At 51.8% G+C, this 22052-nt stretch overlaps 1 protein-coding gene across 2 annotated transcripts in view; it reads right to left on the bottom strand.

Moving 5' to 3' along the window:
* PRKCB (protein kinase C beta) overlaps window positions 1-22052 on the bottom strand; it is a 290571-nt gene that overhangs the window by 22410 nt on the left and 246109 nt on the right. For both annotated transcript variants that reach the window (XM_070413662.1, XM_070413661.1), the window contains exons 11-15: window positions 12731-12822; window positions 11354-11416; window positions 7360-7498; window positions 4709-4789; window positions 4344-4451 (exon numbers count right to left, since the gene is read on the bottom strand). In XM_070413662.1, coding sequence (XP_070269763.1) covers window positions 4344-4451; window positions 4709-4789; window positions 7360-7498; window positions 11354-11416; window positions 12731-12822 — 483 coding nt within the window. The remainder of the gene's footprint in view (window positions 1-4343; window positions 4452-4708; window positions 4790-7359; window positions 7499-11353; window positions 11417-12730; window positions 12823-22052) is intronic.

The following is a 22052-nucleotide window of genomic DNA, read 5'->3' on the forward strand; positions in this document are numbered from 1 at the left end:
GGTGGGCCGATGCTCTAACCACTGAGAACACCAGTCAGGGCCCAAGTAACTTTTATTTTTTATTTTTCATCCCAGCACTGCTTTCCTGGCCAAGGGCTTTGTACCAGGAGGACCCGACAATAGTGCCTGCAGGCTACTTGTCCAGAGCGAGATCCCTGTGGTTAACCGAGGCCCAGACTTCAAGTTAGAAAGGTCACCACGATGAATCTGGGTTCAAGAATAAGATTTATGCAATCACTGCTGCATTGATGAGAGCAGCTCCGGTCTCTTCCCGCCCTCCTCCCGCCACGAGAAAGCCGGAGGATAGCCCTGGCCACGGCAACATCCAGACAGTGTCGGCTTTCTCAGTAAGCCTCCGTGACAGCAGAAGGAAATACTAGTCAGATGGGCCCAAGTTTCAAGTAATTACTTCCCGAAAGCTCATTAAACCGTCAAAGCCAGCCCGGCTCCTTTCCCTCGCCTCACACTCCCCCAGACTCCGCAGGGGCCTCCTGTGAAATTACTTAGCAAACCCTCCATCTTCGGGCCTCGGAGCCGCGCAAGAGACCAGATGAATAGCTGCTCCGAGGCTAAACCAGACAGACTTCCTCTTGCGAGCGAATCAGAGGAGCTTGGACGTGTCTCCATCGGCACTTCAGCGAATGCACAGGGTGGACAGGAGGAGTGGTGATTATTAACAAGTACCGACAAGAGGGCATCAAAACACAGCCCTGGCCGGCTGCTCAGTGGTTAGAGCATCGCCCTCGGACTGAAGGGTCACGGGCTCGATTCCTGGTCAAGGGCATGTACCTCGGTTACAGGTTCGATCCCAGCCACCGTCAGGGTGGGTGCAGGAGGCAACCCGTCGATGTGTCTCTCTCACATAAATCTCTCCTTCCCTCCCTCCTTCCTTATCTCCACCCTCTCTTTCACTCTCTCTAAAAGTCAATGGAAAAAAATATCCTCAGGTGAGGATTCTTTTTAAAAAAGAAAGAAACAAAAGTGATTGGGACGTACAGGTCCAAAAAGCTTCCAGCGTTGACCAGACACAAGGAGCCCAGGGCGTCAGAGCTCTTAGATTGCTGCCCAGGATTTGCTGATTGAGGGGAAGGGAGGGGCCCAGCCAGTCACACCTACTCTGTTGGCCATTCCGCTCAGCTGATTCCTGCTTACAAGATAACTTATCTCTGCCACCCTCTCCCCCTCCCCGACCACCACTCCCCCACCCCACACACACACAAACTTTCCACATGTGCTCCACCTTCCAGGGGAGAATAACTGGGCACGTAGCGTTCTAAGCTACGTCTTCACTTACACACACAACCCCACCTGGTCCTGACAATCACCCCTGCACTGAGCATTTATTTTCTCCATCGAATGACAAGGCAGGCGGCACTCACAGAGGTTAAGCAACTAGCAAGGACTCACAGAGCGTAAGGGGCAGAGCCGAGACTGACCCCACCTCTAACCATAAGACGTGGGCTTTTAAGAGGAATGGGAGAGCTCTTCGCGTGCGGTTTCCCGAGGTACCTGTGGCTTGGTCAGGGAGGGTCTATGGAGGGCGAGCAAACGGAGCTGAGCCTTGAGATCTGTGTAGGGTCAGCATGGAGGACGGGAAGGCTATGAACCGTGGCCACAGAACCACCACCACCACTATCAGGAGGGCTCCGTGCACAGGGCAGGCTCAGGCCCACGGCTTCCCGTGCCACGTTACACCTCCGTCTCCACAACAACACTCGGAGGCCTTAGCAACTCTTATCCTCACTTCCAGACAAAGAGGCTGGGTCCGGTAAAGGAGCCATTCGTCCCAGGCCGCACAGCGAAGCAGCAGCAGTGGCCGAGCAGATGTGCCTGGCCCCCGGCCCCCGGCCCCCGGCCCACGGCTCTGCCCACAGCCCCTCCTGCCTCCACGCTGGACGGCTGTTCAAAGCGGGCGTGGCAGTCTGAGCAGAGAGGTGCTGATGTTTTTCTTTGGTAGAAAATAGGGTCTGTCAGGATGGATATAGGAAGAGCATTTTCCCTGGGGTTGGGACTGCATTCAAGAGCCTGGCTTAATTTTCATGTACGGGGAGCTGCCAAGCCAAGCCACTGCAGCCACAGCGGCACTCAGCGAGACTGCGTTCCCCACCGGCTGGTGCAGGAGCTGGAGTCATCAGCGCCCGTCCCCGAGGGCCTCCCAGACGGACGCCTGGGGCACTGAAAGGAAGCCTTCGGCTGTTCCCTGAGCATCGCCCCTTCTTTGGAGGCTCGGCCTTGAGAAAAGCCCACACGGGACTCAGACCACTCAACTCAGCCCCCAGCCTCGTGGTTGGAAAGTCGACCCAGTGAACCCTGAAGGTTCTGGGTCCTGAATTAACAGAAATCTGCTCTCCCAGGGAGCTGCTAACTGGAGCTGAAGCTGAGACCTGGACACTCGCCCCGTGGCTGCCTCAGCCCCGCTGTGCAGGCCGGCAGAGCGAGGGGCAGGCCCTGAGTGTGCACTGAGCACCTACTGTGTGCAACACTACTCAAGGAGCTTCCTGTTAGGTTAGGTTCTTTAACGCTCTCACAAACTCTGTCCAATGAATACTATTGTTTCCTTTTTTGAGATAACCGCGCCCCCCCCCCCCCCCCCCCCCCCGCAAAGTGACTTATTTCAAACCATGCTCCCAGGAGGTGGAAGGTCAAGATCTGCAAAGGGCTCTTATCTCCAAAACCCCCCACTTTAAAAATTCCAATCGTGGGGGGTGCAAACCCAAATGCCCAGAGGAGCTGGCATGTGACATGGCAGTGCCAGCGCTAGCAACAGTAACCATAGCTCAGGGGCTGGGGCAGAGCCCCCGGCGCTGTTCCCATTCACACGCACCAAGGCCTGGAGTCACCGAGGACCTGTGTGTAGGCCCGTCAGCATCCCTGATCTACCGATGCGGGCAGACAACGTCCCTGCGGTCCAAGGGCTAGCAGGCCAGGGTCAGGTCTGAGCCCAGGTGGCACCTGGCAGATCAGAGAGGGTGCTCTGTCTGGAGGGCCACTGGTTTCCAAGCCAGCGGACTGAGACCGCGTGTTTTAAGGGAAACTGGCAGCTGAATGCTTGTGGGAAATCCTGATTTTTCAATGCCCACAGCCACCAAACAGACTGAAGGCTCAGGCACGCCTCTCCCTCCCACCCAGAGCCTCAGGGCCTGCACCGCCTCCCCGGGCCCTTTTCCCTACAAGCCTCGCTTTGGCTCCTAATGAACCTGCAGGTCTCAATTCTCTGCCCTTGCCTCACACCGCAACGAAAATACTTTTAACCAATTCACTTTAAGATGTTCGAGACTGAGCCTAATTCACATGCGGTTTCCAGGGACATTTGCACATTAACAGAGGCAGCTGAACCGCCAAGCTCAGGCCACTCGCTAAGAGTGGGAATTCAGCCAGCGTGGCGAGGTGCGTCTGGACTGAGAGGCTGGTCCAAGCTGCCCACACCCAGGCCAGCTCCATGGCCTCTGACGCTCCAGAAGAGCAGCGCTGGGGGAGGGGAGGAAGACAACGGGAAATCTGCAGACACCCCAGGATCTGGGACTGCAGGCCTGCTTCATTCAGACACACACAGGAACCCTCTAGAAGACACAGCCACGCCCTAACCTCAAGAACACGCCTGCACCACAGACTGCAGGGAGAGCTGACTTCAAAAGGCAGCGTTTCCGGGCCCTAGTGTCCAGAGGTCCCATGTTGCTTGCACACTTCCGTCACAGGAAAAGTGACCACCTCTGGATAATATGTTTAGAGGCACGGGGACCTTTTCAAACTGCAGAAGCACATGAGGTCGTCCAAGAGGCATCAAAGGTGAGCCCACGGGCCTCCAGGGACTGGCCCGGCCACTGCGAGGCCTCCTGGCCCAGCACCAGACGCACCTCGCGACCCTTAGGAACAGGGCCCTGCCTTCCTCACACGTGCACCATGTGCTGCTTGCAGCCCTTTGTGTGTTGGGGCGGCTTAGGAAATGGAATCTGGGTCGCTCATCTGGAGAACCCCTCAAAAGCAGCACTCCCTGGTATTTTCTTCAAACAAAGCCACGTGCTCAGTGTTAACCACACTCATGCGCTGAGCCGGCCGTGCCACAGACCTCCACCTTCCCGTGGTTCCAGCTCTTCGGCTAAGCCCCTGGGCTCCCTGCCTCATTCCCGTGCTGGGCCAGAGGCTGGAGCCCGCCAGCAGCGAGATGCCGCTCCTCGTGGCCTGGACGGCACAAACGAGAAAAAGCGCCCTTTCCTCTGGGAGGGAGCAGGTCCGCCAGGGCTTGGGGGTGGCCAGTGGGGTGAGAGGTGGAGCTCAGTCTCCTTCCTCCTCCCTGGGAGGGGCACCCTGTGTGTGGAGGCCCTGGCTTCGAGGCGCTCACTCACCCCTTTGCAGATGGCCACAGCCTCCTTGGACATGGACTTGGGGTAAGCCACGTTGTGCTCCATGATGGACTGGAAGAGTTCATCCTCGTCCTCCCCTTCGAAGGGCGCCTGCGGGACAGAGGACAGGTGGGCGAGCGGATTCCTGCCTGAGCCTCCCGAGCCAGCACCTCCGCCCTGGCCCACGGGGAAGCTGCAGGCTTCCAGCGAGAAGAGAAGGAAAATCGGCCAAGACTAGGGCCGCCACAAGGCACAAAGTCAGAGAGCTTCAGACTGATGAGCGGGGATCAAGCTGACACTCTCTTGCAGGGAAGCCACCCAGATGGTGGTGGGAGGCCTTTTCCTACAAATCACTCAAATTCAATTACCTGCCCGGCCAGCATCTCATACAGCAGGACTCCGAATGCCCACCAGTCCACCGACTTCCCGTAGGGCTGGTACGCAATGATCTGGAAGACAGAAGGCAGCCCGTCAGGGGGCGAGCAGGTGTCTGCAGCCGGAGACTGGACACACACCTTTGCAGTGAGAGTGGACGGCCAGGTGGCGGGGGAGGGAGGTCACCTGCCTACTGTGAAAGGTTAAACAGACTGTCCCAGTCCCAGGTGCAGGCCGCCGTCTAAAGCAGTGGACAGGGAGCTGGTGCCAGGCAAGCTGCTGCTCCCCACGGGGAGAGGGCTCCCCCGGCAGCGGCCTCAGGCCGGGGACGCCTGTGCATGCCACGTGGCCTGTCGAGTCACTTGCTATGTGCGCTCTTTTTAATTTTAATACAGCGAGTGTGAACTTTTAAGAAGAAAAACTGTATTTATTTCTCGTTATAAAAGTAATAACATTTATACAACAATGTGAATGTAGTTATCACTACTGAACTGTACATTTAGAAGTGGTTAAGATGGCAAATTTTATGCTTTTATTTACCAAAATTTAAAATTTTAAGTGAAAAAATGTCATAGCTTTTATTAATAGTTTATTATTTATTTTAAAATATAGATAAGCTAAGGGAATCCCATTAAAATCACCCATAATCCTTTATCAAGAGAAAACTTATAATTGATATTTGGTCTATTTCCTTCTAGATTCTTTTCTGTGAATAGAGATTAAACTCTCTGTGTGTATGTGTTTTACATAAACATAAATACTTTGATGTATGAAATATTAATAAAGTACTTGAGTCACTTAACATTTCCATGTTAATACTTCTATGTCAACATACTCAGGCTTAACTTGATATAGCGTCCCATTGCCCGGCTACAAAACCTGTCTCACCAATTCCCAACGGGCGAGGTTTCTCCTGACGCTACAATACAGACTCTTGTAATGAGGCATTTCCACACTTGTCCCCTTATTTCTGTAAGTCAGGTCCCTAAGACGGAAGGCAGTGTGGAGGCAACACCCTCCCTGTTTACAGACTGTATTATACGTTTCTATGTACAACTTTTCAAGGGCACAAATAAAGTGATACTTTTTCAAAAAAAGAAAAAGATGAATTCCTAGAAGCGGATTTTCAGGGCTCAAACACTATACACAGTGTTCAGGGTTTTGACACTTATTACCAAATTGCCAGGGCATGGGAGTGCCTAGAATACCGATGAGCATCCACATTTCTGATTGGGCGTAAAACTCTGTCGGAGGGTTCAGAGGTGACAGAGCAAAGGTGGAAGGTCGAGGTCTGGGGAAGCAGTCCAGACTTTGGGTCCTGACCGCCATTCCTCCCAGTGGTGTGACTTGGAAGGAGTTGCCTACCTTCTCCAAGCCTCAGTTTCCTCAGTTTATAATAGTATCCATGTCGCAGGGTTTTGTGAGGATGGAAGAGAAACATGTGCCGGCGCATATCATGCCCTCAGATGTTTGCTATTACTGGGAAGTCCTGTAACTCAGTGACTGCTTGTGTGGCTAAATAAGTGCTTCCTAACAAACAGGGTCCACCGATCCAGCGCCGTCTGCCACCCCAGCTCCCACGCGGATAGAAATGCGCTCGTGCGTGAGCCCCAGAGGACGCGGAGCTCCGTGGGGACTCCCGCACACTTGTGAAGCACGTCACCTCGACTGGATCCCCACGACAACCTAACGCAATCCTTCCACAAAGGAAAACGAGCCCGAGGAGGCGAGAGACGCTGCCGCACGATGTGGCTGCGGATGGCGAAGCCGGGAGGCCCGCCTGCAGCTTGCTCCTTGCGGGCTGCGGAGGGGCCACCTCCCCACCCGGGTGCGTGTGCGTGTGCGTGCGTGTGTGTGTGTGTGCATGTGCGTGTGCATGCATGTGCAAGTGTGTGTGTGTGTGTGTGTGTGTGTGTACACGTGTGCATGATGTAAACTAGGTTCCTAGGAGCGGACCTGCTTTGGTGAAAGAGAATGCAGGTTTTAAATATTGTGCCACGTTATTAGTTACATGGGGCCTCCAGTCACCAGTGCCACGTGAGGTGACAGGCAAGCCTAGGATGTCCATTTCCAAGATGCTGTGCCACACCCTCAGTCCCATTCCTTAGGAACCAGAAGCAGACTGCACATACCTGCACCTCTCCGGGCACCAACTCAGAGAAAAAGGGAAGCATCGCCTGGCACAAATGTTTGTACCACGACGTGTTGGGACACTCATTCTGCAACTGACCATCTCCTTCGGGAAGGGGGACTAGAATTCGACCTTTACCCTTTCATTTGTACCTGCATCACAGGAAGGAAAGCCAGGTCTTCCAGGGCTCAGCACACCTACTGCCTCCTGCCTCACACCAGCCCAGGGACCTCTCCCGCCTTCACAAACATTCTGATGTCACAATAAGCAGGCACCACATGGCCATGAGCCACAGTAGCTGAAGGAGGATTTTGCTGATTGTGGTGGATGGTTCTGTTGAGTATAATTAAGCTTTCTCCCAAACCTGGGTGTATCTGGGCCTGAGCTCTGGGTGTGTGCTAAGCGAATCTGCATGTGTGATCTCTAAGGACTGACAGCTCAGAGGGCCAGGGGGGCTGCTCTGCGCAGCACCGGGTGGGGGCGCAGTGAGGGCATGAGCCGGGGTGCGCTCACCTCAGGGGCGATGTAGTCCGGAGTGCCGCAGAACGTCTTGGTGGTCACCCCGTCCCAGATGTTCTCCTTGCACATGCCAAAGTCGGCGATCTTGATGTGGCCCTCGGAATCCAGCATCACGTTGTCAAGTTTTAGGTCACTGTTTTGAACATAAGAATGTAGGGACTTAATACACATTATTTATTTTAAGTCAACCAACGGCCACTCACGTTGTGTGAGGCACTGTGCTGGGTGTGTGGGGAACAGAAGGGTGTGTGAAGCAGCCCTGGCCCTCCAGTAGCCGATCACCTGGCAGGAAGATCAGGAAAGGTCCACAAACCCGTGTGTGCTGCTTTTTCTGCACAGCCAACTGCGCCCAGCTTCTCACGAGGCCCAGCGAGACGCCGGGCGGGAGAAGACACCCCCAGGATGCTGGATGCTAATGAAGGGCACAGGTCCAGGCGCACCTCACGGACTGACGTGTGTAACTTAAGGACCCCTTGCATTTCATAGAAGAGATTTTTTCACAAAATTGTTATTTTTAATTATGTTTTTTATTGATTTCAGAGAGAGGAAGGGAGAAGAAGAGGGAGAGAGAGATAGAAACATCAACGATGAGAGAGTCACCGATTGGCCGCCTCCTGCACGCTCCCGGGATTGAGCCCCAACATGCCTCTTAAGTTAGTCTGAATTGAGTTGCTGTCGCATTTGCAACTAAAGGAACACAACCTGGACACATATGCTGGCACCTCCTACCTGTGTCTGCGAGGTCTCTTCTTGGGGCCGGGGGGGGGCGGGGGGCGGGGGGGAGCGGGGTAGCAGTCCACTTGCACCCGGGCTTGGCGTCCACTATCTTTGGTGCTGTCCATGGTGCTATCTCTTTCCAGCCTCATGCTTATCTGCAAGCCGGGGTCCCTGCATGCTAGCTCAGAACTTAGGGAAACTGGGCTTTGCAGAAACGTGCTTCACCTAGACACACTAGTCTACATGGTCTGGTCACGGGGGACCCAGCACAACCCCCTCATCTTGACCCCATGCCCCCACACAAGTAGCTGGGCACTGGAGAGAGAAGGGGTAAGATCTTCATGTTACAGGAGAGGAGTGTCAGGAGCCACAGGCCTTAGGGTGGAGAACACCCAGGTATACTCGCTGCACACAGCGTGGTTTGAGAGTCCTCTTTTGCTCAATGTAATACCCTCCTTTGATACTAAGTTTGGCAGGAAGGCTCTTCTGTCCCCCCGGCCCCATCCCCGCAACACCCCCAGCACGGTCCTCAGAGAGGCAAGTCTGACACACTTGCTCACCTCTTCACTGAGGCACTAAATAAAGGGGGAGGGCTTTGTGACATTGGAAAAGATCGTGCCACCATGAAGGCAATCTCAATGACATTAAGAAGCCCACGCGCTGTCACGTAATGTTTTTATAGTTTTACTTTATCAGTTTCACAAACTCTGTCTTAATTGAGATTCTTTCATGTGAGCAACAAAAGCAAACTCTATTTCCACCTAAAAAGGATGTTTTAAAGGGAATGGGTAGCTCATGGAGCCTGAGGAGCTGAGGCCCAAGACGGAGGCCTAAGTGCAGCACGGAGCTGGCAGGAAAGACACCCCTGCCCCCCCCCCCGCCCCCAGGCTGCCCCGGCACGGACTCGCCCTCCTTCCATGGAGCCCTGGGGCTGCCCTCTGGATGTTGCTACTAAGAACCGCTTCCCCTCTCGCCCTGGGAACTAGGTGGGGCCGATTTCGAGGGCCAGTCTCTGCTTCCTCGGTCACTAACTTCCGATTCAAGGTCTCGGCCAGCGTGCCAAGCGGCAGAGCCTGGGCTGTGTGCCTGGCCTGGCTACGGGGGCTGAGTGAGTATCTGCATTTTAAATCTGCACAGTGGGAGGCGGACTCTTGCTACACACAAATGCCGGGCCTCAGACGCCAAGTGGCTTAAAGGGATAATGAATAGCTCCTGAAACCACCTCAGACGTGAGGGAGCGTGGAAGCGCATGCACTCAGAGAAAGAGCTTTGGAGTGAAGCATGCTGAGCGCCTGAGACGCTGACCTCGGGATTTTATGGCCTGAATGGCCATGTCCTGTCTCCCACATCCCTGATCCCAACTGGAAACCTCACCCTGATCCCAACCCAGTTGACAAAGATTCTTATTTCCTCTTCGGGTTCCTCCCCTGGAATAAGATTTTCTTCAAGAAACTTGCAGTCCCATGTTCGACCCCCCAGCAACCTGAGCGCTGTACAGGGTCAGGTTCTAAGGTCAACGTGTAAGGGGAAAATCAGAGGGAGCAGTCACCCAACCCTGCCTCTCAGGTTAGGACCGTTAGGCACAGGGAGGTCACTGGCTTCGATTCACGGCTCATGTCACACAGAAGATGTGTAGCTGCCAACACCAGCATTGCATTCGGCACACCAAAATGCTACACCGTGACAGCCTCGGGGAAACTGAGGCTTCACAGGTCCAGGTCCGCGTGGGCAGTGAGGGCAAGCATGGCGGAACGATCACACGGCGTGCAGTACACACTATTATCCCCTCTGTTCCAAGCACCAGCTGAAGCCACTCCTCTTTGACCGCCCCCCCTCCGCCCCCTGGCACCAGGAGTAAAGGGGGCGTGGGGGCTCCGTGTCGTCAGGACAAGATCGTCCCTCGCCAGCTAGACTTCATGCTGCCACTTCCAGCAGCGATAAGCCAGGAGTCTGCAGGCTTCTGGCAAGGCCCCACCTTCCAGCCCTCCATGCCACCAGCACCCACAGGCCACCACCCTATCTGCTTCAGACCACCAGGCCTGATCCCTTTACGCCTTTTAGTCCCAATCCTGTTGTTGCTTTAAGAGGTCCAGGACTCTGAGGTCCCTCTAACTCTTCAGAACATCATCCCACGCCGTCTGCAGAATGGCGGGCACCACACCACCCAGCACACACCGAGCCCTCTCCCTGCTCGTTCCTCCCCGACAGCACTCATCACTGCTCGGCTGCCTAGGCCTGGTTCCCGAGTCTGTCTCCCACCACCAGAGTATCAGTTCCACAAAGGCGGGTGGTTAGGCCTGTTTTTTCAGAGCTGTATCCCCATCACAGTACACGGTGGGATTTTGATAAATGTTTGTCAAATGAATGAATGAAATGTACTTCAATAGACCCCACACGTGGCAAATGCCCTTTGGAAGCCCCTGTGCTGCCAGACCCTCTTGCGTAGCAGCAGCGCAGCCGGCCCTGTCTGTGCGGTGCGTCCGTGTGGTTGCGAGAACTGCACACCCCGACTCACTGACAGACAGCAGCCCAGCTCAGCAGTCTGCCTTGCATGAAATAGGAGAGTCTGACTCACGCAGCTGTGATCATACACTTGCTCCTCCAAACATGGGCAAATGCCAAGTCCCAAACTTAATCCTGTCTTTCAGGGCAAGCTACTCAGAAATCCATTTCTGAATTGTGATTACTTAGCAAAACACCACAACCGGTCTCATAATAATATGATCTATCATGTTCTGCTAACCAAGATGCTTTGCTTGCTCCCCAAATGTGCAAATGTGGGATCTCCAGGCAAGAGGAAGAAGTGCTGGGCCCTCCTGCTGAGCCACCTCTTAGAACAGTGGTCAGCAAACCGCGGCTCTCAAGCCACATGCGGCTCTTTGGCCCCTTGAGTGTGGCTCTTCCATAAAATACTATGTGTGGGCGCGCACGTACAGTGCGATTGAAACTTTGTGGTCCACGTGCAGAAGTCGGTATTTCATGCAAGGCAGACTGCTGAGCCGGGTTGCCAACCACTGTCTTAGAGCAAATGGCCTCGGGTTTGAGGCACAAACCATCACTGGTGGCGGAGGGCAGGGAGGTATCGCCACACAGAGCTGCCCGAGCTTTGCCAGGGCAGTGGGTGACACTGCCTCCGCCCGGTGGAGCACATGCCCGAGTTAGCCTGGGAGGACTCTTCCCCACCACAGAATCTATTTTAAAAGCAGTTAAAGAAAGAAGCAGGGAAGGGAGGAGCAAAGGTCACGCAGGGGAAAGCACACAGCTCACGTACCGATAAATGATGCCCTTGCTCTGTAAGAAGAACAGGCCGATGGCGATTTCTGCAGCGTAAAATCTGAAATAAACAAATCCACGAGAAGTTCAAGGACACCATATGCTTAGCAACTCTCAGAATTCCATACAACATTGAACTGGGCGTAGGACATCAATGCCTGTCATGGATGGCCAGCCACCCATCTCATAAAACAAAGTACAGAGTGTGGATGGGTGAGCAGGGTTTAGATAACTGCCCTAAGGATCCACTGGGGTGGGCAGAGGGTCAGCAGTTGCGTGGTGGGGAGGAGGCCATGGAATATGATGTACTAGCTGGAGAAGAGTCGGTTCAGAGTACACCAAGTTAAAATCCTATATAATAAAAGGGTAATATGCAAATTGACCCTAATGCCATCTGCTGAACGACCGATGGACCAGTCACTATGAGGCTCTCTGACCACCTCTTGGTCCCTTTTCCTGGCTGGCAGGTTCTGATCGCCTGATAGCCACTGTGGCGGGGGCAGGGCCGGCAAGCAGGTGTGAACAGCCAATCTCTCGGTCCCTTCCCCTGGCTGTCAGGCATCGATCACCCGATGGCGAACCGGGAACTGGGGGTGGGTGGCAGCGGGGGGCGGGGTCAGCTGTGGGCAGCTGGGGAAGATGGCCCTGATAGCAGGCCAGGCCTAAGGACCGTACCCGTGCACGAATTTTGTGCGCCAGGCCTCTAGTAGCTTAATAATAGCAGCTGCCATCTGCTGAAGGCTGGCCCTTTCCCTAGCATCATTGTGGGTTACTATCTGTTTCAATCTTAACTGCAGTCTGTTGAGGTGGGTTCTACTATTACCTCCCTGCTCCTTAAATGTGGAAACCGAGGCTCAGTGACATAAAATAACTTGGCCAAGTTATACAACTGATAAATGGTAGGCCAGGGTGGGAGAGCTCTTACTGAAGGCCGGTTATAGCACAGGGCTGGGCAGGGCTTCAAGGCGTGCGTGTGCGTGTGTGTGTGTGTGTGTGTGTGAGAGAGAGAGAGAGAGAGAAAGAGAGAGAGAGAGACACAGAGAGAGAATAGGATTAAGGCTTATAGTCCACTATTAGAAGTTGAAGAAGAGAGACAACTCTGAGCTCACATTGCCATTGCAATTGTGCCAAGATATGCGAGTGGCAGGATTTGGAAGCAGAAGAATGCAACTCTACCAGCATATAGTGGTCACAGCCTTGGGCAGGTGGGAGGACGGGGCTGAGCTGAACGGCAGCCTCTGGAATGACAGGATGGGGCCCCGAGGGAACCCTGAGGGCTTGCTGAAGGGCCATGAGATCTTAGCAGACACCCTAGGTGAGCTTGTGAACCCACCCGCATGTCCCCAGGGAAATGCACAGCAAGGTTCTCACTTACACAGCATGAGGCTCCTTAAACCGGCCAACCTGCTGGATGTGGTACATGAGGTCACCGCCGTTCACGTATTCCATCACGAAGTACAGGCGGTCCTAGAGGAAGACAGCAAATGGCCCATCAGCACCGGCATTTCTTGGGTTCCAAGCGGACAGCAGGGAATAGCTGGGAGTCATGACCAAACACCAGAAAGCCACCAGCCTCCATCAGTCGACTCTTTGTTCCCCGTAGGGGTGGGTGGGTGGGGGGGTGGGGGGGGGTGTTTGTGTCACTGTAAGCATGCAGGTGAGCACAGGTGGTGCAAGAGCATTCTTTTTAATCAGTAACTCTAAGTTTATGTTCATTTGTATTGATAAAGATACTTAGCACATGAGTCTGGGGACTTAATAGGCATTATTTAGAATAAAGCTAATTTTAGTAAAAAGTAGGCAATATTAAGTAAATCCTATTACAGTTAATAGGTGGCCTATCAAAGCTCCATGATGCCCCCTCCCATGAGTTTCACCTCCTGGTCTTCACCTCCTATGTAGTCTCTCTCACAAGGACTAGGACTGACTTGGTAATCGATAGGATACAGTACCAATGACAGTGTGGGACTTCCCAGACTCGTCAGAAGACATGACAGTTTCCACTTTGCTCTCCCTTCAATCACTTGCCCTGGAGGAGGCCGCCATGCCCTGGGGACCCTCGGCAGCACTGTGGAAAGGGGCCTTCAGCAGAGGATGGGCCTCCTGCCGACAGCCAGCACCCCTCCCGCCTCATGAGTGGGCCACTGTAGAAGCAGCCCCTGCACCCCCTCTCAGACCTTCAGGTGACGCAACCCTAGCTGGAAACCACAATTTTTAAAAATTAATTTTATTGAGGTGACTTTGGTTAATAACATTATATAAGTTGCAGTGTCCAACTGTATAATACATCATCTGTATATTGTATTGTGTGCTCACCACCCACAGTCCAGTCTCCTTCCATCACCATATATTAGACCCCCTTTTACCCTCTTCAGCCCTCCCCCCCACGTCCTGCCCCTCTGGTAACTAACATACTCTTGTCAGTCAGTGTCTAAGAGTTTATTAATTTTGTTTCATTTGTTGCTTTCTCTTTTATTTCCCACGAATGAAACATATGATTCTTGTCCTTTCCTGTCTGAATTATTTCTCTTAGCATGATAAAGACCTAAATATAAAACCTGAAACAACAAAATACATGGAAGAAAACATGAGTACTAAACTTATGGACCTTGGTCTCAAAGAGGATTTTATGAATTGACCTCAAAGACAAGGAAAGTAAAAGCAAAAATAAATGACTGGGACGGCATCAAACTAAAAAGCTTCTGCACAGCAAAAGAAACCATCATCAAAAGAAAAAGGCAGCCAACCGAATGGGAGAAGATATTTGCAAACGATATTTCCAATAAGGAGCTAACATCTAAAATATATAATGAACCCATACAACTCAACAACAAAAGCAAACAATCCAATTAAAAAATGGGCAGAGGACCTAAGCAGACACTTTTCCCAAGAAGATAGACAACTTTCGTCTGAGACCCCAGAGTCAGAATTGCCCAGGGAAGCCACCCGAGCTCCCAGCCCACATACATAAGGGCCAAATCACTCCTTTATATCACACTAGTGTCCCGGTGCACAAATTTGTGCACATTGAAAGGAAATTAATTAGAAGAAATATTTTAATATCGCTATTCGACCTTTCTCTATAACAGAAGTGTCAACCAAATTCACAATCAACAATGACAGATCAAAACACATGCATGCGATTGGCACCAGCGAGAGCTTTACATATATAAACTTGCTTAATTAGGCCTGCTTTCTGATTTAGCTAAACTTTTTCCAGCCCAGTGAAGCACCCCAACTTCTCTTTCAGGTAACTATCAGCAACACAGCAGTAAATATCAACACAAAGCAGATTATTATTGTAGATCATGCAGGGAGAACAAAGGGTGAAATATTTAACTGTAGCAGTGTTTGACTATATTCTGCGCAGTGAGAAAATGTGAAGTCATTTTCAAGGTCCACCATTTCTTACTTCTTTTCAGTCGGGTCAAGTTTCTAAGCTTTCTAAATCTCCGTTTTCTGGCTAATGAAAAGAAAATAGGATTTCATGGAGTCTTCTGTCTACCTACTCCAGGACTTCTGTGAGGATCAAATAAGATAAGGCATGGGAATATGCTTCACAGACATTTGGTTAAAGTGCAAAATGTTTGCACCTGGCTATAAAGCAAGTCGTGTTCCTGGGCTAAAGAAACTCCAAGGAGGCTAGTCGCTAGTGAGAGGAAGCTGGGCGTTGCTACGTGATGTAATTACCCGGTGCCCACAGCCACCGTTTCTGGGCTGGGCTGGGCAGTGGGCTGCATTTTGTGCCATGGGGTCAGTGAAGCATTGGCTGTGATTAGGTGGGGTGTTGCTCTGGGGTGGTGGCGAGGCCTGTGTCCCACTTGGGAGAAGCTGAGTGTTGCTTTGTGGGTGCCAGGTCCATGGTGCTGTTTCTCTGTAAATGACCAGTGCTCCTGCATTGAGTGTCTGCCCCCTGGTGGTCAGTGCACATCATAGCAACTGGTCATTCCGTCATTTGGTCAATTTGCATATTAGCCTTTTATTATATAGGATAGATGATCAACTTAATAAAAAGTGAAATAAAGGGGTGGAAATGACCAGCATGCTCTATAGCAGTGGTTCTCAACCTTTGGGCCCTTTAAATACAGTGCCTCATGTTGTGACCCAACCATAAAATTATTTTCGTTGCTACTTCATAACTGTAATGTTGCTACTGTTATGAATCATAATGTAAATATCTGCTATGCAGGATGGTCTTAGGGGACCCCTGTGAAAGGGTTGCTTGACCACCAAAGGGGTTGCGACCCACAGGTTGAGAACCGCTGCTCTATAGAGAACTAGGTATTATTTTGTGAAATGCACTTTTATGTTATATTCATATGTCAGTATGGCTGGGTCACAATGTAAAAGGTTTGCAATCAAAAGTTGCAAAGTTATTGTGCAGACGGAGCTACAAGACCAGGCGCAGGGGGCGTGGAGCACTCAAGGGCAGGGCAGTTTCCAGTTCTGAAATCAATACAGGATCTGAAGTCCCTTTCCACCGCTTCTAGCTGTGCGACACTTCTCGAGTCTCCAGCTGTCTCTTCACCTGTAGGTGGACGTTGCTCACCTGCCCCATAGAGCACTAAGATGACATGGAGAGTGTCCACATGACGTTGGCCGTGCAACAAATCTTCCACCCACCATTTAATAAAGCTCCTTCGAGTGCACAGAACTCCATCGTAAGTAACAGCCACATGTGCATTTGTTAAATGTGTACTGAGTGCCTAATAACTAGAATGACAGAGATCACGAAATAAAGCTATCTTCGTGTGAGCACTTACATGTGACTGAGCTAAGTGCTCTATATGTTTGGTTTCACTTACCGTTCTAAACAACTGAACATGACCAGTATTACCATTTTCCCACTCCCCATCCCCTTTTTGTAATCCTCATCCAAGAATATATATTTTTTATTGATTTTAGAGAGAAAAGAAGGGAGAGAGAGAGAAACATTGATGTGAAAGAGAAACATCGATTGGTTGCCTCCTGTATGTGCCCCAGCTGGGGATCGAACCCACAACCTAGGTATGTGCCCTGACCAGGAATCAAACCCACAACTTTCGGGTGTACAGGACCACACTCCAACCAACGGAGCCACCCGGCCAGGGCCCATTCTCCCCCTTTTAAAGACATGAATGTTGAAGCTCAGAAAAAGTAAATAACCTGCCAAAGTTCACATAGCAGTGAAGCTGCAGATTCAGGATCTGAACCCAGGCAGATTGGTTCCAGAGTCTATACTTGCAACCTCTTAGTAGGTGCCTCCTGTGTAAGGCTCTGAGCTAGACATCGTGTGCTTTGTGGTATGTCCTCCCCTCTGAGGGGTCCGGTCCAGGGGGAGAGGAGCTGGCAGGCCACAGGGGAGGCGCCCAGGATAATCGATTACTTTTGAAACGCTCAAGGACTTCCTCAGAGCAATACTCCTTTACCCTCCAGTGAGGGCCAGGGAGGGAGGCAGCACCCAAGGCACATGAGATGTGCAAACAGGTCACATACAAGTTAGTGGTGGAGTGGACACCGTCAGTCAGAACTGCTGACACCCGATCTGGTTCTTTGGCGGGGGGGCGGGGGGTGGGGGGGGGGCGGCTGGGGGAGAGGTTTGATAGAAAATAAGCTTTAAAATAGCATCTGTCTTTGCTGCATGTTGAAAGAACCAAAACACTTGCTTTTAAAACTTATTTTTAAAACTAGCAGATGGCATCGGCCACAGAGAAGAAGCGAGGGAGAGATTTCACTGCTCCTGCTTGGAAGGCCTCCGCTTGCCCTGTGCGCATCAGCCACAGTCCCCGCCGAGGGGAGTGCCACGCTCTGGGGGCCTCTTCTCCCACGAAGCAGATGCGGGGAAGCCCCGAGACCCACCAGCTCTGGACTTCACAGCCCGGCTTGGCACACCAGGGCTCCAGCTATTAAACATTACGCGGGCATCTCGCTGTCCTTTCACTTTCTGAACAAACACTTAATGATACCCACACTATGCCAGGCGCTCTTCCGCTGCCAGGGGTGCTGCTGGGAATAATCTGGGGCCCCCTGTGAGGGATTCCCCAGGCCCGGGGAGAGACCAGACACATGTCCCCATGGCAACCTCTCCCCAGACGGGGTGAGCAATAACTTTGGTTGGGCTATGGATGAACTTGTTCCCTTGATCATTTCGTGTTGTTTTAACGTGTTATGTGGAAATAGAACAAGCACTGGGAGGCCCTGGTTTTATGGTTCTTGTTGCTGAGGGAGAGGAGGATGCACAGAGCTGCAAAGGAGGCGAGGAGACAGAGGGCGAGGCCAGGTGAGGACGAGGGGCAGGCACCCCCACAGCCCACGTGCCCCAACACCCCCTTCTATGTCTTCACTGTGTTGCCTCAGCCACAAGAACTTACTTACTTTTAAATATGTTTTTATTAACTTGCTTTTAAAAACTTAAACACAATTATTTTAGTTTTAAAACCTCATATCAAAGCCATAAATGGAAATTTGTTGTTTCTGTAAAAAATAAACACACGTCTGGAGCCTCTCAACGCTACGCTCCACCCAGTCTGGCTTTGGTACCTCAATCCCCGAGGTGACTTATTTTTACAAAAAATGCCATTTGCCTGTGACCCCACAAGTTTGTCACCCACTCAAAAGTAAGGGACATCAACATTTGGAAAACGCCAGCGGCCACCTAGAACCAATATGGAACATAGAAGTGTTTTGTTTTATCCTCTGAGGATATGTTTTATTGATTTAGAGAGAGAGAGGGAGGGGGAGAGAGAGAGAGAGAGAGAAGCCTCAATGTGAGAACCATTGACTGGTTGCCTCCCATACTCATCCTGACCAGGGATTGAACCTGCAACCTAGTTAGTTATGTGCCCTGACCAGGAATCGAACCTGAGACCCTTTGGTGCACGGGATGACACTGCAACCAACTGAGCCACCGGCCAGGGTGAGACATGAATTTCAGACCTTGTATTGAACATTTGTTTTTGCAAGTCATGCATTAGGTATCAAAGGAAAAAAGTGATGAATAAGATACAGACTTTGCCCACAGAATTTCAGTTAAAACAAATAGACAACACACTCAAGCCATCATCTAGAATAAACTGTGATAAGAGATTACATGAGAGGCACAAAGAGGGAGCTCTGGGGGCTTCAGCCCATGAAACTGCCCCCCACCCCCACCTCTGAACCTCACATAATCATTCCCTCGTCAGTGACCTGAAATGTGACCAAGCCCTCCCCGCCCCACCGCCCCCCGCCGCCCCCCGCCCCCCCCCACACACACACTCTTCCTGTAAAGTGATGCTGTGGTCTTAAAAGATCTCTCAGGCAGCCACAGGCAGTGGTTTTGATTTGGACCTACTTGTTGTACCACATGAAAATCAAAGGTATCTATTGAGTATGGAGTCAAGGCCAGCCTGGCTCTCTCCTACTTGCTCAATTTTCCAAAGAGGACTTGCCACAGTTCAGAACTTCAACACTTGTCTCTCGGGCTGATGAATCCTGACTTACTCGTCTTTCCTCCCCCTTCCTCCCGCGCTCCGGCCGCTCCAGCTGGCTGCAGGACGTTTCCACGTGGGTGTTCCCCTGTCAACCGCAATCCACCGCTGAAAGGCAAGCTCCCTCTCTTCCTCCGCAAACCAGCCCGTCTGCTAGCGCTCAGGGCGCGTCTCCCCGGGTGCCCGTTATTGCTTACTCTTCATTACACATGGCCCTCGTCTCCGAAGCAGGCAGTGACTGGTTCATTTTAAGTCTCCTTTCTCCTTTATCCCTCACATTTAATCAGTAATTAAATAACACCAGACGTGTGTCCGCCCCTGCATCACGCAAAGGGTTGGATAGAATTTCCCAAATCTGGAGCATGAAGATGAGGATGGTCTGATTTAAAACATGACTGGGTGGAGTGTTCACCTGGGGCCCAGGACAGGGCAGAGAGAGGATCATCCTCTTCCCGCCCCCCAAGACAAGGGGAAGAGGGATGTGACATCATGCCCATGGAACTGCCAGGGGACACTGGCCACTGTTAATAAGATACCACGGACAGAGAAAAGCAACCGCGTGGGCAACTCTGAGCATGCCCCAGGCTCTAAGGAGGTTGAAGGACGCGTTTCCCTACTGAATGATCTTTAATGGTTTTCCCTGCCGGTGAGGGGATTAATCCTGCGTGTCCACTGTGCCTCATCGCTCAGATCCACCTGTTCCCCTGGAAAAGCTGTGCAGTGCTGTGGTTCCCATGAGCTGGTCCTGGGTTCAAGTCCCAGGTACACGGCTTCCCCACTCTGAGAACTTGCAAATATTTAAACTTCTCTGCCTCCCTGAGGGGTAACGGCAGCTTCCCCTTCGTCAGGTGTTGCAAAGACACATCAGATGAGTCACACGTCAAGTCCACGCAGACTCAAAGACCTCGAAGCCGTGGGTCACCCAGCTGCCCTTTCCTCTGTATTCTACAGCCTCACGACACTATCAGAATCAAGTCACTGAGGCTCCTCTAACTTTCCCAGCTTTCAAAGCCTTGCCCTCCACATAGAGAGCAAAGTTCTCAGGGGCTGGTACCCTCTCTCTTCTTTAGAATTCTATGGGCCTTTGATTACTGAATGAAGATGCAAAGGCCACCAACACGAAGGCAGAGAGAACCAGGCTGTGTCTCTTCCTACTCAACCTAGACCAGCCGTGGGCAAACTAAGGCCCGCGGGCCTGATCCGGCCCGTTTGAAATGAATAAAACTAAAAAAAAAAAAAGACCGTACCCTTTTATGTAATGATGTTTACTTTGAATTTATATTAGTTCACACAAACTCTCCATCCATGCTTTTGTTCCGGCCCTCCGGTCCAGTTTAAGAACCCATTGTGGCCCTCGAGTCAAAAAGTTTGCCCACCCCTGACCTAGACTCACAAGCCCTGGTTGCATTTTTGGGTCCTCACTTGCACCCAAGATTCCCGAGTGGCTTTGGCTGCCTAAAGCCCTGAACCCACGAAACTCTCCCAGCTCCTCTTTCCCTCCATCCCTCGCCGAGGGCCCAGTGGCACTGTGTCCAGCTCCAACTCAGTGTCCTTGGACTCAAGACGACATCTCCCATCTGATATGAGAGCCAACATTCCTGCCCTGTGGATTCAACCCCTTGTTAAAGGTTCCTACCAAGTTAGTCGTAGCCAATTACAGCTGATCATGCCAGGAATAAAGCATCTGGCCTGCACACACCCTTCAGATTCCCTGTCCTCCGAGTATGAACTGGAGCCCAGGGCGTTGGGTAAGTAGGCAACTGCAAGGGGCTAGGAAAGCCATGTTGCCATGACCAGGGAGAAACACCGACAAAGAGGCCCGGCCAGCATGGCTCAGTGGTTGGGCATTGATCTATGAACCAGGAAGTTCCAGTTCGATTCCCGGTCATGGCACATGCTAGGGTTACAGGCTAGATCCCCAGTGTGGGACGTGCAGGAGGCAGCCGATCAATGATTCTCTCTCATCATTGATGTTTCTATCTCTCTCTCCCTCTCCCTTCCTCTCTGAAATCAATAAAATTATATTTTAAAAAAAGAAAGTGTGGAGGAGGGGTGCTCTGTTTCTTGCAACCCACCCTCCTGGCTGAGACTGCTGCCCGAGCTGCCTTCCGCAGCGCCCTGGGCCCCCACCTCCGTGGAGGCTGCTGCCAGCCCAGAGCCCACCTGAGGCGCCAGGACTTCTGGACACTCTTGGTGCTCAGCAGACATGTCATCAGAGGCCAACCTGACAAGTGCAATCATCTTCAGCCCCTTCCCTGTCCGCTACTGCATGCGGGTTGATGTCCCTCCCAGCATGCCTTGCAACTGAGTTCTTATTGGGCCAAGACAGCAAATTCGGGAAGTAACTTCTATCCTTCAATGACTCATAAAATCTACTTCTATTTTTTTTAAAGAAGTGCATATGTTCAATCGAAAAGAAAACATTTAAAATAGATGTTTTGCTAAGGAGGCTTAACTGCCTGTGCCCACTGGACGTTGGGAAATTTTGTGAATGTGGCGGCTGACAGCTGCCCCTGGAAAACCTAATCCCCTCGTGTCGCCGCAGCAGGGTGCCCCCAGCCCAGCTGGACGCGGGCGGCCTCCGCTCACTGCTGCTCCTGCACGTGGCACATCACCTCTCTGACCCCCGCTTCCCGTGCCCCCTTTAAAGACAGTGACCCCACATGCAGAGCCAGCAGGGCATCCCAGCCCGGGTTTCTGTAACGGAGGTGCTCACGCTTATCCCTGTGTGTGCGCTAGAGGACAACTCCCCGAGCCCCGTCCACCTGAGGCCGGTTCAGCCAGTGAGCAATCTCCAAGCATCCGAGCCCTCGGATGGCTTCTGCGTCTGTCTGGGTGTCCACGCTTCCACCGTGTGGTGATTTGTGACACCCTTCAAGACAAAGACGGTCACCCATGACCCTCCCTAATTCACACCAATGTTTTGATTAGTCTGTGCCTGTCTCTTCCTGGTTTCTTTCTTTCTTTCTTTCTTTCTTTCTTTCTTTCTTTCTTTCTTTCTCTCTCTCTCTCTCTCTCTCTCTCTCTCTCTCTCCCCCCTCCCTCCCTTTTTCTTTCTTTCTTTCTTTCTTTCTTTCTTTCTTTCTTTCTTTCTTTCTTTCTTTCTCCTTTCCTTCCTTCCTTCCTTCCTTCCTTCCTTCCTTCCTTCCTTCCTTCCTTCCTTCCTTCCTTCCTTTCTTTCTTTCTTTCTTTCTTTCTTTCTTTCTTTCTTTCTTTCTTTCTTTCTTTCCTTCTTTCTCTCTCTCCCTC

The sequence above is a fragment of the Myotis yumanensis genome, unplaced genomic scaffold (genome assembly GCF_028538775.1).
Source record: "Myotis yumanensis isolate MYYU_CA2020_CCGP unplaced genomic scaffold, mMyoYum1.0.hap1 SCAF_4, whole genome shotgun sequence".
Lineage (NCBI taxonomy): Eukaryota > Metazoa > Chordata > Mammalia > Chiroptera > Vespertilionidae > Myotis > Myotis yumanensis.